This window comes from Colias philodice, chromosome 11, assembly GCF_061535455.1.
Source record: "Colias philodice isolate Cphi_HAF_F1 chromosome 11, ilColPhil1 Martin Lab GWU primary, whole genome shotgun sequence".
NCBI classification, from domain to species: domain Eukaryota; kingdom Metazoa; phylum Arthropoda; class Insecta; order Lepidoptera; family Pieridae; genus Colias; species Colias philodice.
The window spans coordinates 5,696,904-5,720,047 of NC_143096.1; the positions used below are offsets into that span (position 1 = coordinate 5,696,904).

Sequence of the window (23,144 nt, forward strand, 5' to 3'; positions counted from 1 at the left end):
TTCTTATAATACAGTCTAGGAACGTAGTACCAATTTGTCTTCATAAATGTTGAAATGTTTTGTTGACAGTGTGTACTTTGGATGAGGTATTGTGGATCTGCCGTGTTTCCGTAAAATAGGTACAGTACTCCCAAACTGATAATGCGCATAGAAAAATTCGTCACTGTTCGGCAACTGTCATATTCCCCGAGCTTCCGAAGACGATATGTATATAGAGTGGTTAAATGTATTTTCTTCATGCATACTTTATTAGAATTATGAGTTTTATTGTGATTTTATGGTAAAAGAGATAAGTAACGAAATTTGTTTCGATAATTCAATGTAAATTAATAGCGAGGATAAGCCACACGATTGCGAATATATATTTGTTGTATTGATTTACTTGGAAAATTCTATACTTAGAACTATTAAAGTGTCTTACTGAAGCTGGCGTGATGATGGATGTATGGAAGGTTAATATACGACAAAGTTTATATTTAAAAAAATATTTTCAATCACTGTTTATTTCACATTTAAATTGTAGAAATCTAATCATTAAAATCTCAGACCAAAGGATTTACAGAATCAGGGATTATCTCTATTTCTGATATCGTAGAATGATCATAACTTTCATTATGCTCTTATTAACTTTCACTTTCCCCACTGCTATCTGCTAACTGTGTAAATAATCATTTTATCGGAAAATACAACTTTGAAACAAAACTAAGAAGGGTATGTAACAGCAGCTCTATATAATTCCATACAGAGATAATACGTGCGGTAACCACTAATATATAAAGACGACTGACGGATTTTTGAATTTATTGACTGACAGGCTACCGTCACCTACCGCCCGAATTGTTTTCGATTGTGTATGACTCTGAATTGACTCCTATTTCTTTCGAACAAGGTGCAAGATGCAAGTGCATTGTTTAGGTCACTTACGATTCGATGATTCGGGGTGATTCGGGTGTTTCTGGAAATACGTAATTGGCGAAGATCTGCATGCGCATTATTAATTTTGGAGTACTGTATATGCATATTATTATTATTATTAATATTATATTCGAAGCTAGCGTATATTATTTTGTGGCAATGCCGCAATGGTCATATGTGATCTTTTACCTATGTAAAAGATTACATAATGCAACGCATATTTCTGAATTTAAATTTCAAACACATTATAATAAAGCACTATTACGGTCACTGATAAGTCACGAGATAGTGCTGCAAAAATTATTAAAAAAAAAATGGATCGATTTGCCGTGTTAAACTCCCTACGTTGTATATACGGTATTCATAAAACATTTCGATAGCGCCTTCTAGGATACCGTCAGCGACATCTAGTAGTGTAATAAATAAAACAGGCTATTCACTGTACTGTAATTATATGTCTAGTACCTATTATATGTCTAGTACCTATGTATATATAATCATATTTAAATTAAGAAATTTTTATTTGATTTATTTATTTTATTATAGTATCTTCACCGTGTGTGACGCGCTTTAGGGTGTAAATTTTTGGAGCGATGTGATTCTATGTATCGAAAGTGGTCGAAGGAACATTTATTAAGAAAATGCGTCTTTTATGAACTTTACACGGAAATAGAAAATCCTAAATAATCACAAAAGTATTTAAAACATAATTTTCTATTTAATAAAATTATTTAATTATTCGTCTTCTAGGACATAGCTGGTGTGGTCGCAATGCTTGGCACCTACTGCACCGTGGAGCCGTATATTGACGCTAAATATGATATCCATATACAAAAAATCGGCACTAACTACAAAGCTTTCATGTAAGTATTTATATTCATCTACATTCCCCATAATAATAAAAGAACACACTTGTGTCTTGTATAAAATAAATTGAATAGTACCTACGCGCAATTTCCGCCCAAGATCACTATTTTCATCAAGCACACCAATAGATCTATTTAATAAATAATTTTTAACTCTTAAATTATCGCTCTGTGCAACATTGTTAGTAAAATTATTATCTTTTATGTTCGAAGTCTGTTTACTTTTATTAAACGCCTGATGAAAAGGAACAAGTTTTTCATTTTGATTATTCAAGTCTTAATAATTGACAAGGCAATTTATTATTAAGGCTTTTGACATTAAATAATATTATTGTGGGTAATTTATGATTTGAATACAATTCCTGTGTATTGGTTGAATAATGAATTCAATAAGCATATCTTTTCATCAAGAAACTAAACTAGTAATTAATCGATCAAACGTTATCTCTTTTAAGATTTTAGGTAACTTGAAATTGCAAAGTTTTCCTAACTATAAGAGTGAGGTAATTAATAATAATAATATATGTTTTAGGCGCAAGTCTATATCTGGAAACTGGAAAACCAATCAAGGTTCTGCAATGCTTGAAGCTATCGGCATGAATGATAGATATAAGATGTGGATTGACGAGGTAAGACTTAGCTTTTTGGAGAACATTAATATTGCGTAAGGTGTTTACGTATTTTAACCCATTAAGTGAAATAGAAGTCAGATTTAGAATCCATCTCTGGTGGAAAAGCACCAGGAAAATGTTGACGTTGATACACATTATAAATATTCGTAACATGTACCATAAAAAATATACAAAAGTAGAAAGTCAATTGTACAATTAATTTTAATCTCATAAATCGACGACAGGATAAGAAGCGTAATAACACTGTAAGAATTTGTTATTACAGTTGTATTACGCAACATTACAATGTACTTGTGTTACATATTTCTGCCAGGTGAAAATACTCACAATTTCCCTGAACTTTAGATCACCAAATTACATCATTATTTATAGAAATGTTATGGTTCATGCTCTTTCTATTTATGAAATAATATATGAGAGTTTAGATTTCCGTTTTGTTTCCGAGAAGGTCACGTTCGCTATTCGTTTATTCTATATTAAATAAGATGCTGTATAAACAATATAATAAATTGCAAACGCTAGATGTTTATTCATTTTCAGACGAGACTCTGAATAATATCTTACCCTTAGAATAATATCTCTAAAATTACAATCCTTATCTCATATCGAATAATTCCGTTGGAGTTATTATTCTTATTTCACGTGTTTCTCCCTTAGTTTATTTAACGTTTGAGCTGACATAGCTAAAATGATGTTATAATTATGAATAGGTATATGTAGAGCACTTATCAAATTAAAATTTAATTATTAAAGGTCAGCGAAATTTTTGGTGGGTTGGAAGTCTGTGCTCTGGAATTGGTAGTCGGAAAAGATGGAAGGGAACACATTATCGAGCTCAACGATTCTGCCACCTCTTTCATGGGCGACTCGCAAGAAGAGGATCGACGCCATCTTTCCGAACTGGTCTTCCAACGGATGCAGGTAAATATTTTCCTTTTTCCTTTTTTTTCCGTATACCTATCTATACTAATATTATAAAGAGGAAAAGTTTGTAATTATGTAAGTATGTATGTATGTATGGTTTTCACGCATAAACTACTGGACCGATTTCAAAAATTCTTTCACCATTAGAAAGCTGCATCTTCACTGAGCAACATAGGCTATATTGCATTTTCAAAAAAATTAGAGATCCTTACCAAAAATGCAATAATGTAACCCAAGGTGTAAAAAAATCCTTAATAAAAATGCTGTCATCGCGTGCGCTGCGGAATCTATTGAAGATAGAACAAAAAAATGTTCTACGGTATTATAGAATGGATCAATATCTACTTGAAAGTCCGCGATACCATATGTCCATCTTCAGTAGTTATGTTACTACAACAACTTTTTTACGTTTTCAAAGTAAATAGAAGTGCCGACAGTAATTAAACCATGTTATCCATACACATATAATAATCCTTATCCCATTAAATGATGTTTTATTATAGACTGTTTCAATACCAGCAAAATACTTTTTAAATAAAAAAAATTGGATATTCCTTTCAAAAGATATAACGAATTTTTAAAAGTGTCAATCTACAGAAAATAGTAGGTATAATGAGCAGGCGTAGTGCGGGACGGGGTGAAGGTGATTTTCATGTGATTAAAAATTAAACCTATAGTCCGACCTATACTTGTAGACTTTTCACTGTCACGATATCGCTATCTATGCGGATGAAACCGCAGGGCATTGCTAGTCTCTTATAATTTCCTGCCCTATTTATATTAAACGTCGTTACGTTGCATCACCAAGTTTTCTGGAAGAGATCGCTGCTTTAGCTATAAGACTATTTTACTACTTTTTAGTTTTTCTCTTCTGATTCAGATTGCTTTATTATTGTTATTGCTTTCTGTATTGGCACGTATCGGTGCATAACAAAGACATTCATTCGTTTAGAAACTTTTCTTTATTAAATTATTTAGGGAGATGTTCCAATGCACATTTAAAGGATCATCCAAATATATAGGTACAATCTTATTCTGAAAGATGTTTTTCCTTAGCAAAAATTCTACAAGGCCACGTATTCTCACCATCCATTCAACCATAATATCCCTGTAACAGAACGTATGCCGTCCCGGTATAACCAAGACGACATCACGCACGTCCGTGTCGGGCAGCGGCACGGCGTCGCCCGAGGAGCGCACGCCCGCGCACGTGGCGGGCCCGCCGAGCGTGCCGCCGCCCGCGCCGCTCGCCACCGCCGCTAGCATCGACCGCCCGCTGCCGCCGATACCGGCAGAACCGTCGCAACCGCCACCACCGCCGTTGACACGCCGTGATTCTCAAAGTAACCCCCTTTAACTGTATTTCCTTTCAGTGTCTTTTAATTTAATTTTTCAAAATAAATGACCACCATATTGATGAATTATTTTATACAATTTTCTTTTAAATCAAATATATCACCGTAATCGATTTTTTTATAATTTTCTTTATGAAACATCTATTAAAGTTATACCAGTTGATAAGTCCAGCTGTCCCTGCTCTTGTAGTTCATCTTCAGAGCCAGCACTATTGGTATACCAACCTTATCAGTCCTCAAAAATGAGTCGTCATTTGTTTACCCACTTAGTACGAGTTGAAATCAATGACCAATCTCCCAACCTGACTATAACAATCTTACAAACATGAAACAATAATATAACACGTATGAAGGAGGAAAATCGCGGGTTCGAATCCCGGCTCGTGATCTTATATTACTTAAAAAATTATATTTATAACGCATTTAAATTTTATAACTCAAAATATCAAATTCAATATTCTTCGTAACTTCATATAAAACGTTTACAGTATCCCAATCGTCCACGGTATCATCTACGTCCGCAGCGCCGACCACGACCGCGGCCCCTGCGACCACGACCACTAACACGGGCAGCCGCTTCTCGCGGCAGGGCTCCCTCAGCGCCGCCCTCACTGAGGACGCGGAGGACACCATGAAGAACTTGAGGAAAACCTTCGCCGGCATTTTCGGAGATATGTAAAACCATACGTTTGAAATGTAGAGACTTTTCTTTAGTCTTCGTTGATTTTTTTTGTTTGATGATTGTAAGTTATGTGCAATAGTTTGGAATTGTTTGACGCTTTAAACACAATGTAATTTTGCTTTTTGTTAATGTTATATATAGGTTTGTAATTTTTTAAACTTTGGCTAGAACGCCAATAAGTTCGTATGTTAGGTTACCTACTAACAGTATTTTGTTTCGTTTTCAAACCTTATTTATTACATTTTATTAGTTCCTTTATTTTTAGAGAGCGTAAACGGTGTTAACAACTTCTGTATCCGCTATATACATTCGAATATTGTTAATTGAATTTTGAATTGTGTAACATAGTAAGGGAATCGCAAGTTGCACTGAATACCTAATGAAATAGGATCCTTTATAATACCTTAAAATATAATAGCAATACAAATCTGAAAAAGCTTAGTTTAAGTGTTGATTGTGAATGTAGATTTTTTACAATGAGTTACCATGAGTGACTTTACGAATCATCTAAGCTATATTGTGATGGAAACAAATTAATCTTGTGTCGTCACGCTACAAATATTATATTCTTATTAATTATAAAGTTACTATAAAAATCATAAATGTCGCTACGTTATTAGAACTCTTACATCTCTTAGGGACTCGTTTACACAAAATAGTGCTTGTCATCTTTTATATTATAAAGTATATTTTATTCCTGATACAACTAAATGATGGAAAATAAATAAAGTGTTCAAATATTATTTACGTAAGTTATTAGTTTTTTATAAAACTCAAATATATTATGTTTAGTGAATGTTTATTTGGAAGGAAAAAATATATTTGAAAGAAAAGAAGATATCTCACATGATATTCGATAGAGATGAACGGAGAGAGTAACTGGTATGTAAGCAATGCTATTTGAGACAATATTGTTAAATGCAAACATGTATTCCACATTTTATTATATAGAATGTATCTTACCTATTATATCTTATAGATTAAGACGTAAATCTTTAAGAAAGCGTTAATTATTATTAACACATCCTTCGCTTCCTTTCTTCTTGTAGTAGACCTTCTTTGGCTCTACCGCTGCCGTATTTTATAATTAGTAGAAGTTAAATTTCTATAAGTTAAATATTATGAATCCTATGATTTGCCTCATACCGAAATAACAATAATTTATAAATTAGTTTTATTGCGCATAGTCATATCATAAAATGAGAATAATCATTGTGTTGTTATTAATGATAGATTGTTGTGCGTCGCATTGTCTACTGTTTAACTGTTTTCAAATTTTAAACTAATACTCTTTAGCAAATATAGTAGAAAGTTATAATGTGTAAGTACCTAGCTGAATTTATATGCAATGGAAATGGCAACCACTTGAAGTTTTATTTGGGCGAATGTCATCAATAACTATTCTACTAGTTGTCGTACAATTACAACGAAAATAACTACATACTTATATAGCTACGTGTTTAGTACAATATTAAGTATATAATAGAAGGGAGAAGTTCTGAATTGGAAAAGCTGTGTTGAGTTTATGGTATCGAAGTCAATAGAAGCGTGTCTTTTACTACTGAGGCCTTGGCATTGTGTTAAATAATTGAGATACGATATTCGTAGATGAATGATATTATTATGCACTCGTAGCTAGATTTTGACACGAAAACATTAGCTCTAATAATTACGTATATAAGAATATGTAACCGTGCAACTAGATCATCACAATGCCGGGACCTAAGAACTGATGTATTTTGCGTTCTCAATGACTAAAGTGGTTAAATTTTATTTAAGAACATATTTCCAATTATTAAATGTTAAGATAATATAAACACTAAATATAATGCTGTTGTTGTTGTTGCTAAACAAGTTATACATTGTGTATCCACTCGTATGAATATGCTCGATTGGTTAATCACGATAAAATCGGTTAAACAATATACAATATATCCTCCGAAGGAGCGCGAGGCCTCCGAAAGAGAACCAGGCTCGGGCACCTGTTTACCTCGCGATTTTATCTTGATATAATCATTCGATAATATTAACCCTAGAAAGATAGTCTGCGTCAAAATGACTCCTGCGTTTTCGAAATATAGCTGTATCTTTTTAAATGTCGCAAATCCATAACTGTGCTTATAGGACATTTCATAAGTCACTGAGAGCTAACCTATGGTATAGGTGTCAATAAAGTTAGTGTAACCGATTTTGAAATATAACGACTACGTGAGTCAAAATTACGCATGATTATCTTTACCGTGACTTTTAAGATTTTGACTTCTATGGTAGTTTGAATATTTTTTGGCTTATTATTACTGTATATTGTGACTTATGTTAAAAATTTATTTTTATACATATTGAAGAAAATATAGAAAACATTTGGGGATAGAAAATTGGAAGAATATTGTATACTAGCCGCTCTTATGCAAAGCGATGAGGGTCCCTGTAAAGAAATCGATAGTGAAGTAGGAGGACTACGAAATTGAAGATGACGAGTAAAGTGACACAGAAGAAGCTTTTCCCGGTGAGGTACAAAGCAAAAATGATATATTACATTCAAGAAAAAGGCGGAGTAGATGCATTAGACCGAATGTTCAATAGTAGCAAGACAATGAGATGGCCATAATGGCTTTATTTTATGGAATCAATAAAATTGCCTACATATTGCATATTAAATTTATAGCCACAATGTTAACAACAAAGCACAAAAACATCTGAGTCAATAAAACATGAAATATAGAAGCATGGAACTGTCTTCTTTGTTTATGCGTGGGTGTTTAGAATCACCAGCTTTGATAAGATATTTGCGTGATAATATCTCCAATTTGTTACCAAATGAAGTATCTGGTACATCGTAAGAAAGTACTGAGGAGGCCTTCAGAAAAAAAAACGTAGTTACTATATTTTTTGTCCATCTGAAATATGACGAAAGGAAAATTCCTCCTGCAAAAAATGTAACATAGTTATATGTCGTGAGCATACGATGATAATATGTGCTAAACTTGTTTTTCACTATTTTTTTTATATAACTATATGTACAAAATATATATAACATATAAAAAAGTCTGATAATTGTGGTCAAAAATAAGTTTTTATTAGAAATAATACGAGTTACAAGAATTGTAGATTTAAAGCAGACGTATAATGTTTTCGTTTTTTTATATGTATAAAAATAATTAAAAATAAATTATTTGTAATATTAATTAATCTAATATAACTGTAAATATATAATAACTTACAATTTATAGAAAAAAACAATACACCTCGACTTAGAGCTAACTAAGAAACATGCGTAAATTTGACGCATGACTATCTTTCCCGTACTACTCAATATGATTATCTTTCTAGGGTTAAAGAGACATGGTCTGTCGTAATTATAACTGTTTATAAATTATTCTCATTTTACTTCTCGTGTCATGTGTTAAATTAATTGAAGAATTACCCTGTGTAAGTAGCGTAGATAATAATTATAATTAGTTTATATTGATGTATGTTCATTTCAGTAAATTAAGTTAATCCCTTTAAGTGATGAAAGCAATAATATTACCTTACTCGTTATTCTCATTATATTATGACATCCATGTCTTATTGTAATTTAATGGAATTTGAATGCATGTTAATCTATATTATATTAAATATATACCAAATACCTCTTTTGGTAAGTCAGTAAATGTTGGTGTTTCATTGCTAGTTCTATTCCTACATCAGTAGACAATAAAAGATTGAAAACCGAATTAAAACTTTATTAAAAATTTGATCAATAGGAAAAGTTGATTATGAAACATTATATAACATGAATGAATATCTAAAATAAGGCAGACATATCTAAAATAACGAATGCTAACAATACACATGTAAATATTAGATCTAAAATAAAGATAGTTAACGATAACCAGCTGGGTCCATTCCAGTGTTGAGACTGTAATTTCGATACATGCCGGCTGCGGCTAGGCGATTGGTAAACGTTTGGCCGGCAGGGAAAAACACTGAGCTAACTGAATGGTAACCTAGAAATAAAATACTATTATACATGTGTTACATAATAAATTTAACGCTTTAAGCAGTCTTCATTCCTACTGCAGGAACTGAGCGATAGCGCGAGACTCGAATGCCTATACGATACACATATTATTATACTTAATTAAAATTTGCTTAATTTTATTCGATAATTAATTATAAGGAAATTTAAAAACAAAAGGCGTTGTTATTAAGTTGAGTCATACATTTTTTATTAATAAATAAGTCTTGTCAAATTTTTCAATTTTTTTTTATGAAATAAAAGCTAAACAGATTTAAATGTATTTTACCACAACCCAAGCATAAAAGGCAAACAACTATGGTAAGTTACCTGAGCTAAAATATTTTTTTACATAAATATCTACATCATTGAACAAACCCTTGAAAGCATCTGTCACAGAATACCTACTTGAAAAGTAGGTAACGCTATCTATACTATGTTTTTTGCATTAGAAAAAAAAAGGAAAAATCACAATTTATAATAACTTATTAGGTAATACCTACAGAGCGAGCAATTATTCAGCGATCCCTTTTTCCGTATACAGGATAATTTTTGACAGAATTTTACGCTTACACGCTTTAAATATAAAATAAAACACATCACAACTTAGTAACATTTTATTTTCTCACAAAACTCTTACGTAAACATAACATAACGCTTAGATATTACAACATAAATAGCTTAACAAACAAAATTCAGCTTAAATGAAGATTCTCGAACATGAATAAAGAATATTCTTATTTAGTTGATGGTGGATCCATAGAAGTGTTGAGAGAGTAATTCCTGTACATCCCCGCTCCGGCCAGGTGATTGGAGAAATGCTGGTTCTTGGGCAAGTATGTCGTCGGTACCGAATGAAGCCCTAATAACAATAATTAAAATAGTTTATATACTTCATTGGCAACTAAGTCTTATCAATCTTTCTATTAAACTCACACACGTGCCTACACTACACATTCATATCACAGTTCAAATAAAACAATTCATGTTTAACATTAAATTACTAAGATTTAAACATTTAAGATACTTGTAAAATAGGATATAAAATGATTGAAAAGAACTTACTCTTACTTATGATAGAGATTATCAGGAAAAATGCTTAGAATTAATAGAAACACGCCGAGACCTATAGCCAACTAAAGCCGTAAACATAAGCACACCGAATAAAAATGTTTACAATTTTCAATCTTTTACAAATTATTAAAAATATATATATATTACCGCTACATTTGCTACCATAAAAATTAACCCATTCTTAGACTTAAAATATTATTGTAATATTAAAACAAAGTTTTATTTTGCAATACAATATTTACCTGGAGGGAACCAACCATATTCACTGGCCGATGTTCTGTAAAAGGGGTGCTGTTTACTCACTTGACAGCCATATCCGTTAAACCAATCTAGAAACAAAATTATATACTACGTAAATACTTAATAATATGATCGATTAAACGATTAAAGATTTAAGTTAATTATTCTAAATTATAATTAATGGTAGCCATTTTAATTGATCGTGCTAAGGTTATATTTAAATAACAGGAACATTTATCATAATAAATAACTACGGCAATACTGAGTTGAAAAAAAATAACACCATTTAATAAATTATATACTAAAATCTTCCTCGAGAATCACTCTATCTATTAAAAAAATCGCATCAAAATCTATTGGGTAGTTTTTACTTTTAAGGATACATAGGGATATAGGGACAGAGAAAGCGACTTTGTTTTATACTAAGTAGTGATGATGATTTAAACAGATAATTTGAAAAGCAAAACCAGGTAATGGATGAAAAGCAGTAGATATTATTAAGGCAAGATGACAAAAATGCCAGGCACATAATAAATATTCTAGAAAGGAGCTTCATCATCACGAATTAGAATCAAAAAACTTCGCGGAATTCGTAAAAAATTTGAATATTATCTCAGAGTTAATTATAAACCATATCAGGCGCAAAATAGGAATACTTTACGTGTCAGTCGTACAAAGGGAAAATTTTTAAGAAAATAATTAAATAATAATAATAAACTCTACAGGACTACTGATTTTTGATGTTCAGCATAAGATAGGAATAACAAACCCGCATAGGTAGTTGAAAATGGGAGTTCAGTGACTCGAATCATCTATCATATATATAAATGTATACTGTATAGCCTAGCCAAGGACATGACTTTGCATACATTAAAAAATTGTTAACCCTTTGAAGCAACGTCTTGAAGCTTACTTTCAGTAAAGAACACAATTTCTTACTAATTCACAAAGTTATAAGAAATGCAATACAGTCGTATTTGATAAACTTTTGAACCTACAAATACAGAGTATTTGTACGCGGATTTCAGGCTTACGATTCCAAAATTCTAAATAAATATGCCTACATTTATTTATATTATACTTATCTCTTCTAATTAAATCGATTATCATGTATTCCTTACGTGGATGCTCAAATCTTTTGGGCAGATTACAAGTCACAAAGATATCGGAAGTTTTTACAGGCCTCTTGATCTCTTCTTGTAAGCTCGCTCTATCGATGCAAGTAGCAGAGCAGAATCCTGCTTGCTTCTCCTGTGATTGTTGATTGTTACCACCTTCACTCATGCTTTATTAAAGGAGGCAAAGAAAACTTTTGTTGAAAATGAAAGTACTAAATTAGACGAAACAGAGGACGTTGCTAGATTTGCGCTTAAATTGATTGCAGCTGCTATCAAACTGTCTTGTTTATACGTAACCTTGGCAACAATATAATGATATGTAATATCCTGTGGTTATATCGGTTATATCGAAACATCGAGATATTATCGAAAGGAGTTTTTGTTTAAAATTTTGTACTTAACTGAAAATTTTATGTAGTTTTTTTTCCTTCTGTGGCTTGTTAGCTAACTTATTTGCATAATTAAGTTCAGTAACGTTATCGATCTGACTTGTACTGTTTAAAAAACTATTTCCTAAAGGTGGTCATACACTGAACTGAGTCTACAACTAAAAAGTATTAAACATTTTCATTGTAATTTTCATCTTTAAGAAAAACTTAAACTAAAATGTGAATTTTTAAAGCATATAGCGCAACAATTTCATGAAATGATCTACAGTTTGTAATAAGCACTTCATAATATACAATTAGTAATTCATAATGAGGCCAAATAAATATATTATTATTTGATACTTTATATTCTCGGAAGAAGCATGACCATTAATAATTTTACGCTAGGTGTAATAAATCTATTGCATTTTAGAGAGCATAATAATAAATTAGCATTTAGGTATACATTATTGGTATACAATGTTAATTACCCATACATCTTCATAATTTAATGAATTGGAATGAATATGAATGATTATAACATTAAATTTTTTGCGTTATGTGCAAAAAACGTTGGTTCATTTACAAGCTTATTAAAAGTCCAATCATTCTAGTGCAAGTATATCGTGGAAAATTTAAAGTACATAATTTTAATATTTTTAGTGTTAGATGACCTTAAACTCATTGAGCATGCAATCCAGTGAATATATTAGCCGTTATCAGCAGTATCAGGAGGAACAGACAATAAATGAGTGGGTGGGTGTCTATCGCACTCTACCATCCTTCCACAGCTTATTTCATTTGCACTTAAATATTACACATTATACGTTTATCCTCCTTGCTGTCAATAATCAGCATCAAAATAAAATTCCTTTGCCAAATTTGCAATAATTTTCATTTATAAAAATAAAGTGTCAAACCCTACAACATGAAAACAATAACAATAAATGAACCGATAAATCTTAAAGTCGTGAGTTATGAGTTAGATTTTTCTACTTTGTTTACGCCACGGGAAAGGAAGCAGAAAAAGAAAGATATCAAAATACCGCTTATAAGGCTACCGAAAAAGCACTATAAAATTCCTTCACCTCCAGTTATTAAAAATAAACAACAGGTATTGTTTCATCAAACTTTATGAATAATTTATAGAGCATGCTTATTTCTTTTATCTTTTTACCCTATTTTGAAAATTACACTAAAATTTATAAGGTAGATCTAATTAATGGTAGTTTGGTTTTTTGTTGTTGTTATATTGTATGTCCTTTGTGTCTCGTTTATAATGTACAGCGTTATCATTTCATGCCTTAAATTGATTCATAAGTTAAGTTAACTTCTATTATAGGAAAAAAATCATCTAATACAAATTTGTTGATTCAAGCTTTATACAGTGCAATTTTCAAGCAATGTAAACAAAACTTCGATGACCTTTTTCTAGAGCAGAGATGTAAAAAGCCTAGTGGAAGAACTATTAGACGACATATATGCAGATCGACGCGACTGGTCTCACAATAGTGATGTTACATATAGCCACGGGTAAGTTAGGATTTACGTTGCCCATTTTAAAAACTTCCCCGTTTGTTAGAAGCCTTCAACAATATTATTATGTTTGAAAATCGACAACTAGGAAAAAAACCTATTTCAAAGAGTTTACGGCTTAAACTAGTAGAACTTACTATCACTTCCTTACTGCCATGTAAACTGAAATAAAAATATCTTCAATTTGAGTGATCACCAGTTTTCGTATGTTATAAATATGTCCCTATAAATGCTCATAACTTTTTATAGCGAGTCAGAAATATGAACACAATTTATTACAGATCAACTACAGCCCCATCTTTTTCATCGTCTCAATCAAATTATGGAGAGCAGACAGATGCCATAGAACGAAGTTATTTGGAATCATTACGTAATGAAATTCTATATATATCGTAATTCGTATAAGTACATTTTTAACATTTGTAAATACCTACCGTAATATCTTTGATGTTTGTAATGTATTTTACAATGTACTAAGTTAGTAATAGTATATTATAGTATACATGTCTTTAAAGCTATTCGATTTGTACACAACAACTCTACATTCTCTACATTCCGTTTTTCACTAATGAAAACGTAATCTTTCAGAAATTAATGAACTGCACTATCAAATTCAAGAATGGGGGAACAATTTACAATCGGCAGGCGCACGGCTTGCAAAGTGCTTGCGAACACGAGATCGTCTGAAACGCCAGCAAAAGAAGCTTTGTGCGGCTTTCACAATACTCTTGCGGCATATAAGTACGTATGCTATAATAGTGCTCGTATGTGACATTTATGAAAAGACATCACGATGCTTTCAGTCGCTAGTCTTTCATATCGTTTCTCATTTGTATCTAGTTTATTGTGGATTTGTTGAATAAACTTGTTTTTTTTTTCTATTGATAGCATATTGCTTTTGAACAGACAATATTTTTTTAATCGTCCCATTAATGGAAACATTAAAACAAAAATCTATTTTTATTCAAAATATTCTCTCTTTGCAATATATTTAATAATAACTTATTAATTACTTTATTTAACACGTAAAAAGTTATAATTAAAAAGATGACAGATCCTCTAAATAAAATTTCATTTGAGTTTTACAAATGGGAAAAGTTTAACGCAAAGTTTCATTCAATGCTTAAAATAACATGCCAACGTCGAGCTTTGTAGAGACTGGGATGGTTCCTCGGTATTATGTCTAAAATTCAGATACAGCGGTGTGAAATCGATATGCAACGCACACATGCTCAGGCTCTAAGCCCCATTGCGCATGTCCGAAAAACACTACCAACTTTCTAGTTCCGAGCTCGGTATATCCCTGCATTTACTGCTACTCCAACATTGATTTAAATAAAAAGCCAAAACGATTCAGTGGTACGGGGTGCGCAGCGCCGCCTATCCATTCCGCGTCCAGCCCCGTAAACATCACATCAGCTGGTTGACGTCGGACTTAGATGCTTTATAGACATGACGTCTTTAATCTTCGTCGACTTTTATTTTGTGAATTGTGAATTGCGCAAATGCTCCAGAGCTAAAATGTCCCTCTTATCAGCGAACTAATCGACGAGTAGTTTATGAAACCGCAGTGATAATGGATCGAACAAGGCTAGCAGATCAATTACTTGGTTCGGTGCACTTGTAAGATATGCATTTATTGTCAAATGTGCGCGTTGTGCAAAACAGATGAGTGCTATTATAAACTCTCTCCGGAATTTGGCGGGTTCATCGAGGACCACGTCAGGTACCTGTATCTTTTATATTTTATTATTTTCTGAATAAAACTAAACATGTAACGATTGTGTCATTGTCTGCGTGAATAAATTTAATTAGTGGTTTGAGGTTGACGTTGAAATAAGGAAATTCATCAAACTTCATCGTAATTAAGTTTTTCGCATATCGCGTTATAGTCAGGAGTCACGTAACATTAGCATATTTTAGACATGTGACTGAAAATCATAGTGAATTCCCCTTATAGCTGGCGATACAAATGCCCGGTTCGGCGTGACGCCAGGGAACGAAGGCCCAGGAGAGGGAGGCTTCGGAGAATGGCTGCATGCGATGCGGCTGGTCGCTCGGCTCCCGGCTGGAGTGCCGCAACATTTTCGCAGAAGAGTATATAGAATTATATATTTCCTATGTAGTGAAGTTAATAGACTTATTATAAAGAGTTATATAAAGACATGCATAGGGTATTATATAAAAAAAATAGTTCCTGTCCATTTATTCGTATGTACACATTATCCATCCATAAAAATCAGTATTCTAAATCTCATAAGTCAGAGTAATTAACCGTGGATGTTTATAATTTCACTTCGTGGTTAATAACCTTTGTTTCAATATCTTTAAAACTGGATCACTCATGAATGAAACTATAAATGGAATACAAAGGAATTAGTTATATGAACTTAATATTTGCCCTACATAAATTTCCTCTTTTGAAAGCTCTGCCAACATCCAAAGTTTGTTTGACGTCATTGTCAGTACCTGAGTTTAAGTGGTTTCTATATTTAGAATATCTCAAAGTTCTTCGTTTAAATAATAAACATTGGATTATAAAAACCTACAGAAAGAATATAAGGTTTTTTTAATAGGTATTACAATATCTTATTTTGGAAACTACAACCTGGAATTGCTTCTACTTAGGTATGCTTAATAAGTTTATGGATTAGTTAAAAATACTCTTGCAAAAATTTATTACAAATTTTGATTTGATATTTATCGCGACAGTTTTAATATGAGTAAAACAATAACTACATTAACTACATTACTTTTTTAATAATGATTTTTTTTAATAAAATGTATATCTAAAAAAGTATGTACTCATATGTATTATCATATTGATAAAATTGTTTTTTATAGTTATGGCTAACATTAGCAGAGCGTCACCTAAGTACAAGGAACATAGACTGGCCTGTTGCGGAACGCGCCTGTTTCAAAGGCACAGCCCTACCTGACGACGCCGAATTGAGTGCTCAAATACTTAAGGTAAATAAATATAACATGATCAGCAATTTATATGAAAATTTTACATGAATTGTAAGTATATGTACCAAAGAAATCTGACCGTCTGTATGTTAGATGGACCATGGCCAATTAATTCATCCCATCAACTTTCAGAAAAGAGGAAAAAAATAATTTACGTCTTTAGTTATATTACAATATGCAGAAATAAAGATATAATTTTGATGTTTTAGGATCTGCATCGTACGGGCTGCTCCTTATTCTGTGGTACAGAAGGACGCGAGAATCAAGCTATGCTGCGTCGGGTTTTACTTGCATATGCACGGTAATTGTTATTTTTTTATTATCTTTGTCAAATAATATTTAAATTTGAATAATTATTGTATACTACTGATATTAAAAAAGCATACATTGTAACATTCTATAAAAAAATATCCTACGCTAAGGCAGGTAGGATATTTTTAATTTAATTAAAAAAAATTACTTAAACAAAACTTAAAATATTATATTTTATAATATTAATTACGTTAAAAATTTATTAATTTGATACGATTTTTTTTTATGTTTCAGATGGAACAAAGATGTGGGTTATTGTCAAGGATTCAATATGATGGCTGCTATAATTTTAGAAGTAATGGAAAAGTCCGAGTCGGATTCTTTAAAAGTAAGTATACATACCTAGGTGTAGCGTTAAATCATCTAGCCTTTACTTAGCACTAAAGTCTAAAAATCACAATTACTCTTCATTTATTTTAATTATGCGGTATCCTATACTAGAAGATTTTATTTATTCCGATATTACACTAAAAAAAAACTAGTTACGTAATTAGCGATTTAATAACATTTTTTTTTTCCTGAAAAGAATACATGAATGTTGATAATACGCCAAGTTAAGGCTTAAAAAAGCTACCTCAAATATTTTTTTTCTTTTCATTTTTCAATATGGTTCTATATACGTACTGTATAGTTACAAGACTTGATGTACTGTGAATTAAATTGTCTTTGAAATAATATTCTTACAGTTTTATAAATTATGTTACAGGTGATGATATACTTGGTGGAGGCTGTGTTACCAGAAGGATATTTCGCAGATGACTTGCGTGGTTTGTCTGCGGATATGGCTGCGTTTCGGGACTTGCTTCGGTTAAGACTACCGCGACTGGCACATCATATGGACTATTTGCAAAAAATATCTGACGGTATTATTTATTCTACGAAGTTAGACTTTTAGGGCCGATTTTTCAATGCTTGGATAAAACTTATTCGTCGAATAATGTATAAAACTACCACTTTAAAAACGTATTCTTATTGCCCGTATTTGACAGTTTACGTGACATTTTAATATTATCGTGTAATACTTTATTCGACGGATAAGTTTTATCCAAGCATTGAAAAATCGGCCCTTAATAAAGTAGGCGAAGTTAATACTGTGAATAGTTTCGACTTGATATAGGTAATATTATATATTAGGCAAAAACTGAAACTTTAACGAGATGCAACATGTTCTCTTCATCAGATTATAATAAAAGTAAAGTAAAAAACATTAGTCACAACGGAATTAGAATTTGATACTTATTTAAAATCTTCTCACCAAAACGCCAAAAACTTAATATTAATTGTGCTGTTTGGAGACAGTCATAATTTTGCAATATTATTTATACCGAAATAAAAATTTATGAAATTATTACAATCACAGGGGGTGGCGTAGAGCCGCCTTTGCCAGACGTTTTCACCATGCAGTGGTTCCTAACGCTCTACGCTACGTGGTTGCCTCGAGAAGCCCTCCTCAGGATATGGGACTTGATTTTACTTGATGGAAATGAGATCCTTCTCTTGACAGCTCTTGCAATTTGGGATATGTTACAAGAGTAAGTTTTTTTGTAATACAATTGACTAAAACTATATTGAGCATTTTCTAGTGTATTTTTTCTTTTCATAAATACGAAATGATCACAAAGATTACGGTGTAAAATAAAGTTCACATTAATTTTAAAAATGAAATTAATAACCATTCTAATATAGTTATTCAAATATTGTTACCATTTTATTTAAAAGAGTAACATTAACATAAAGCTTATTGAAATAATACCTCCCCATATATTCATCTATAATAATATATATCCTCAAAAGTCGAAATAATACAATATTATGCTCCTAATTTATTTCGTGTCGCTTTCAGCCGAATATTATCAGCTCGATCTGCGGATGAGTTCTACAGCTGTATGGGAGGTGGCGCCAGTACGATCTGGGAAGCGAGTGACGCCCTGGTCGCTCGAGTAGTTTCATTGAACTCAGCACCTGAATTACCGGGTTTAAGGAATCTACATCGGTACAGAGTTACTCCTCCAGCACCACCTAACGCCCCTACTTCTCACCCACCTTTACAATCTGCGGTAGGTTTAATACTCATAGTTATATATAATGTCTATGTATTGGAATAGATAATGCCAATTCTAAATAATTACAGATGCAATCGATGACGAAACGAGGTTTGCGTTTGTTTTATTCTGAGGATGAGGGCGATTCTAGTGATGATGGCAATAAATTAGCCCTCGCCACGGTAAGCATTTTGAGAGGTTAAATTTTACATTAATTGATGAAATTTCAATCAAGTAAGATTTAGAGTACTTAAATCTTTAATATTGTTAAATTACAGGTAATACCTCGACGAGAAAATCGATCAGGGACGGGGGATAGATTAACCTTAGATATTGGAGCATTGAAAAGACAATATGCGCGACTTCGCGAACGCCAAAGACAAGCACACGTCATATTAGCAGCTGCGTGTGCCCGTCATGCTGCAGGTTACACATTTACTTCATTAATGCTTTGACGATATTTAATTAATATTTAAAAATATAATTAACTAAATATTATTTTTCAGTTGGTGTACCCACATCGCCCACATCACTTACTGTAAACAACTTACTTCTTGGAAAGAGTGCAATAGTGAGTTCTAGAGGGAGGCGACTTGGTCCTCCTCCTGGTGCTGTACCACCAACTCGCCAAAGCTCAACAAGCTATGAAAAAAATACTTCACATTCACGTGCTCCTTCCAATGAAACAATTAGTTGGACGGAAGTTAAATCACGTAAGACATTAGATAGACGAAATTCAGTAAAATGGAAAGATATAAAAAAAGAAAAGACTTTAGAATTAGTTAGGAAGCCATCTATAGATTTAGATGAAACTGGAGATGGTATTATTGTATCGGAATTAGAGGCAAATGCAATGATTGCTTCAATTCGTTCTCGTAGTTCTAGTGAATCTTCATCATATTCCTCACATTCTGGTTCTAGTACGGATACTAGTCTGTGCGATGAAAATGAAGGCGCAAGTGAATCTGAAGTGGAAGTGGTTGATGATAATAAAGAAAATGAAAAAACTGTCAGGTTAACTGAAACTAAGCCACTAACTACGAAGTATAAGAATCCTGAGATAAGTTCACCAATCACGACAAAAATTTCATTAGTGCCTACTTCCTCCGAACCAGAAAAAAAATATTCTTCCCACAATGAAAATGTCACGAATCAAATCGAAATATTTAAACAATGTTCAACACGGGCTAATATAGATAAGTTAAGTTTAAAACTCACGGAAACCCAGTTAATGCCTGATAAGATATACAAAACAGATACCATTAGTCCTTTTGCACCAACCACTCGAGCTTCAAAAGAAATTAAATCAAATTTTTCCTCTACTAATTTTACTGCTTTAAGCCCTGTTGATCTTTCACCTTACCACAATATAAATTTCCAAAAATCTTCCTTTTGTTATGATTTTGAAGCAAATTTAAGACGGCCTTCTACATCGAAATTAGATGTAACTTCAAGACCACCTGATTTAATTGATAGTTTTACAATGTATCCTAATTTTGTACCTGATATCGATATATCTGAAAAATATATATCAGATATAGATAGTCCACCGAGAAGTCCAGATTCTGATAGTGTCATAGTAAGTGAAGACGAACCACCAATCCCACTTAGAATTGATAAATATTTCGAAAATAGTCCTGAATTTTTTGGAGCAAGGTTAACAGATTCAAAAAACGATCACATTCCAAGTCGAAGGCCTACTAAAAGAAATTCTCGTGTACTTAAAAAGCCAGATTCGTTGACTCTCAAAACTAACAACAATGAAAGAATGGGAAAGAGTGAAGTAGAAAGAGCCTCATCATTACCACAACAGCATACATTTGTATGTAAAAAGTCCGTAAGCCCAGAAAAAAATGAATCAAATATATTAAAAACTATCAAAATATTAAAAACGCCTACTAAAACAGAAAAACAATCTTTAACGACACCACAAAAAGAAATCAATGTTGACATCAAAACTAAATTGGATCAACAGAAGATACAAACAATTACCAGTCCGAAAGAATACATTCTACAATCCGGCCGAAAAAATAGTGAAAGAGCATTACAAATTATCCAAGAAAATTCTCAAATTTTAAGCAGGATATTAACAAAACAAAATGTATCTAACAGTTTTAGTATAAGTAACACTTCAAAACAATTAAATAAAGAGTTGAATAGTGAAGAGGAACACGTGAGAATAGATCAAATCATATCAAAATCATTAGACTCACCTTTTCTCAAAGAATCAACTTCAGATTCTTTAATAGGTGGTATCAGAAGAAAACCTAGCAGTGAAATAGGAGATAAAAATGATTTTATAAGAGCTCGACCGATATCCATAGATGATCCATTTTCATTTGAAATGCGAAAAAAACTACTTTCGCCAGACCACACATTAAAAAATTTAAAAAGTCCTAGTACGGATTGCCTGGGTAATAAAACTGACTTATATGGTTGGGAAAACAAAGGATTTCTAGCAAAATGTGAATATAAAAATACAATTATGGAGTCCGAAGACAAAGAAGATATTGTTAAGATGAGAAAGACAAGTGACTCGTCAATACGGAACCAGACTTTTTCTCAAAATGATGTAAAACGTACTCCGGATTATAGTCGATATTCTTACACAAGTGATTCTAAAACGTCCATTACCCAACAATCATCAGATCTTAAAGATACATCCACATATGAACGAAGATTTACTTCTGACGATTTCAATTACCCCTTATCAACTTCAAGCAAATATAACGATTATATTTTATCTAAAGTTAGTGACATTTGCAGTAAGACTATAGATAAGGAGCCAAAAGTTTGTGAAAGATTAAACACAGAAAGCGTTCAACAAAGTGATTTCTCACAAAAAGTTACTTCATCTATAAGTTTTACGTATGAACCTTCAATGGAAGACGATTCGCCGATGGGTGCAAAAAGCAATTCAAGTGACACACTATGTCAAATACAATCATTAGATCAGGTTTCTACGCCTATATCACCAAAAATATTTCCAAATAGGGATACGTTACCTTTTCCTAAGGATTTTGCGGAAAAATGTGATAAATCAAGAGTGGAATCGGACGATACATGTAGTGCAATAACTTCAATGCTAGAAACTGATACATTATCATCATTGTCATACCCTCGCAGCCCGTCATCTAATTCTTACTACCCATTTCCGACGCGACCTGCACTTTGTACGCCAAAAGACTTCGGTGTGAAGTTGGGACTGTATCCTAAAGAAACAATTAGCTCTCCACCAAAATAATTTCAATAAAATAGTTTGTAAATAAGTAATATATTACTGTGAACTTTTCTAACTTTTTACATGTTTTGAATTATTTATTATAGCTATGCGTGGTTTCTTGTTGTGTAAAACTTTTTATGTTACGTTTGTTATAAAATGTTTTCCCAGAAATAATTTGTATGCAATATTTTATGAGAAAAACTGAGCTGTAATAATTTAAAGTGAACTGACTACTACTGGCAAATGTATATACTATACTCTGTCCATTATATTATTTGCTTTTTGACAGCTTCACGCCTATGTAGGATTGTATTGTCTATGTTAAAATGTCATACAAATAATTATCGTTCTTCATGGACAGGTCCCGCCCACTTAGTGATGTCTACACAGAATTATTCAATGATGGGTCGATAGATTATAATAATCGATAGAAATACTCTGTAAAATATATCCGATGCAGAATAACTCTTCTATTATGTTATATAATTTAAACGTAAAGACAACCAAATTGTAAGATAGAAACCAATAAATAATAAAATATTAGTTTAGTTTAGTTTTAACATACAATGCATAGATATGTGGTCTTATTATTACATATCTTATTAGTACGTTTACGTTGTAATTATTATTTACGTACCTGATTCGATTTATGATAATATTTTTAATTTATAATTGAAATGGTATCACAATCGATAATAATCTTTTGAACATCACTTCTGGTATCACCCGTCGAGCTGTCAAAAAGCAATTCTTATAGTGGACAGACTATAGTAACTGTTAATGAAAGCAATAATCTCCTTTAGTTTTATTTTATGTGAATACTAAAAGATTAAGGTGGCTAAGTGCCATCATTTACGTAGCCAAATATGAGTATTTTTAAACAAAAA

The 23,144-nt window shown here is 32.1% G+C and overlaps 3 protein-coding genes across 5 annotated transcripts in view; 2 read left to right on the forward strand and 1 right to left on the reverse strand.

Annotated features, from left to right (window-relative positions):
• Syn (synapsin) overlaps positions 1 to 7,398 on the forward strand; it is a 58,777-nt gene extending 51,379 nt beyond the window's left edge. The window contains exons 11-15 of the mRNA XM_089700788.1: positions 1,666 to 1,778; positions 2,314 to 2,410; positions 3,167 to 3,334; positions 4,455 to 4,680; positions 5,181 to 7,398. Coding sequence (XP_089556914.1) covers positions 1,666 to 1,778; positions 2,314 to 2,410; positions 3,167 to 3,334; positions 4,455 to 4,680; positions 5,181 to 5,371 — 795 coding nt within the window. The 3' untranslated portion in view covers positions 5,372 to 7,398. The remainder of the gene's footprint in view (positions 1 to 1,665; positions 1,779 to 2,313; positions 2,411 to 3,166; positions 3,335 to 4,454; positions 4,681 to 5,180) is intronic.
• A 1,763-nt stretch (positions 7,399 to 9,161) lies between these two features.
• On the reverse strand, positions 9,162 to 12,119 carry LOC149484596 (piercer of microtubule wall 1 protein). 2 transcript variants are annotated; one of them, XM_089700365.1, is made up of 3 exons: positions 11,810 to 12,119; positions 10,691 to 10,777; positions 9,162 to 9,363 (listed from the first exon to the last, which is right to left on the reverse strand). In XM_089700365.1, the coding sequence occupies exons 1-3, from the start codon at positions 11,970 to 11,972 to the stop codon at positions 9,239 to 9,241; spliced, it is 375 nt and encodes a 124-aa protein (XP_089556491.1). In that variant the 5' UTR covers positions 11,973 to 12,119; the 3' UTR covers positions 9,162 to 9,238. The 2 variants fall into 2 exon arrangements, with proteins under 2 accessions (XP_089556491.1, XP_089556492.1); XM_089700366.1 differs by lacking the exon at positions 9,162 to 9,363 and adding an exon at positions 10,036 to 10,236.
• Positions 12,120 to 12,925: 806 nt separating this feature from the next.
• Positions 12,926 to 22,514, forward strand: LOC149484597 (uncharacterized). 2 transcript variants are annotated; one of them, XM_089700775.1, is made up of 14 exons: positions 12,926 to 13,288; positions 13,610 to 13,707; positions 13,992 to 14,080; positions 14,299 to 14,451; positions 15,671 to 15,807; positions 16,555 to 16,680; positions 16,890 to 16,981; positions 17,227 to 17,320; positions 17,699 to 17,855; positions 18,353 to 18,524; positions 18,836 to 19,049; positions 19,124 to 19,216; positions 19,313 to 19,460; positions 19,541 to 22,514. In XM_089700775.1, exons 1-14 carry the CDS (start codon positions 13,103 to 13,105, stop codon positions 22,276 to 22,278), a joined length of 4,497 nt encoding a protein of 1,498 aa, XP_089556901.1. In that variant the 5' UTR covers positions 12,926 to 13,102; the 3' UTR covers positions 22,279 to 22,514. The 2 variants fall into 2 exon arrangements, with proteins under 2 accessions (XP_089556901.1, XP_089556902.1); XM_089700776.1 differs by lacking the exons at positions 12,926 to 13,288; positions 13,610 to 13,707; positions 13,992 to 14,080; positions 14,299 to 14,451 and adding an exon at positions 14,689 to 15,436.
• The last annotated feature ends 630 nt before the right edge of the window (positions 22,515 to 23,144 follow it).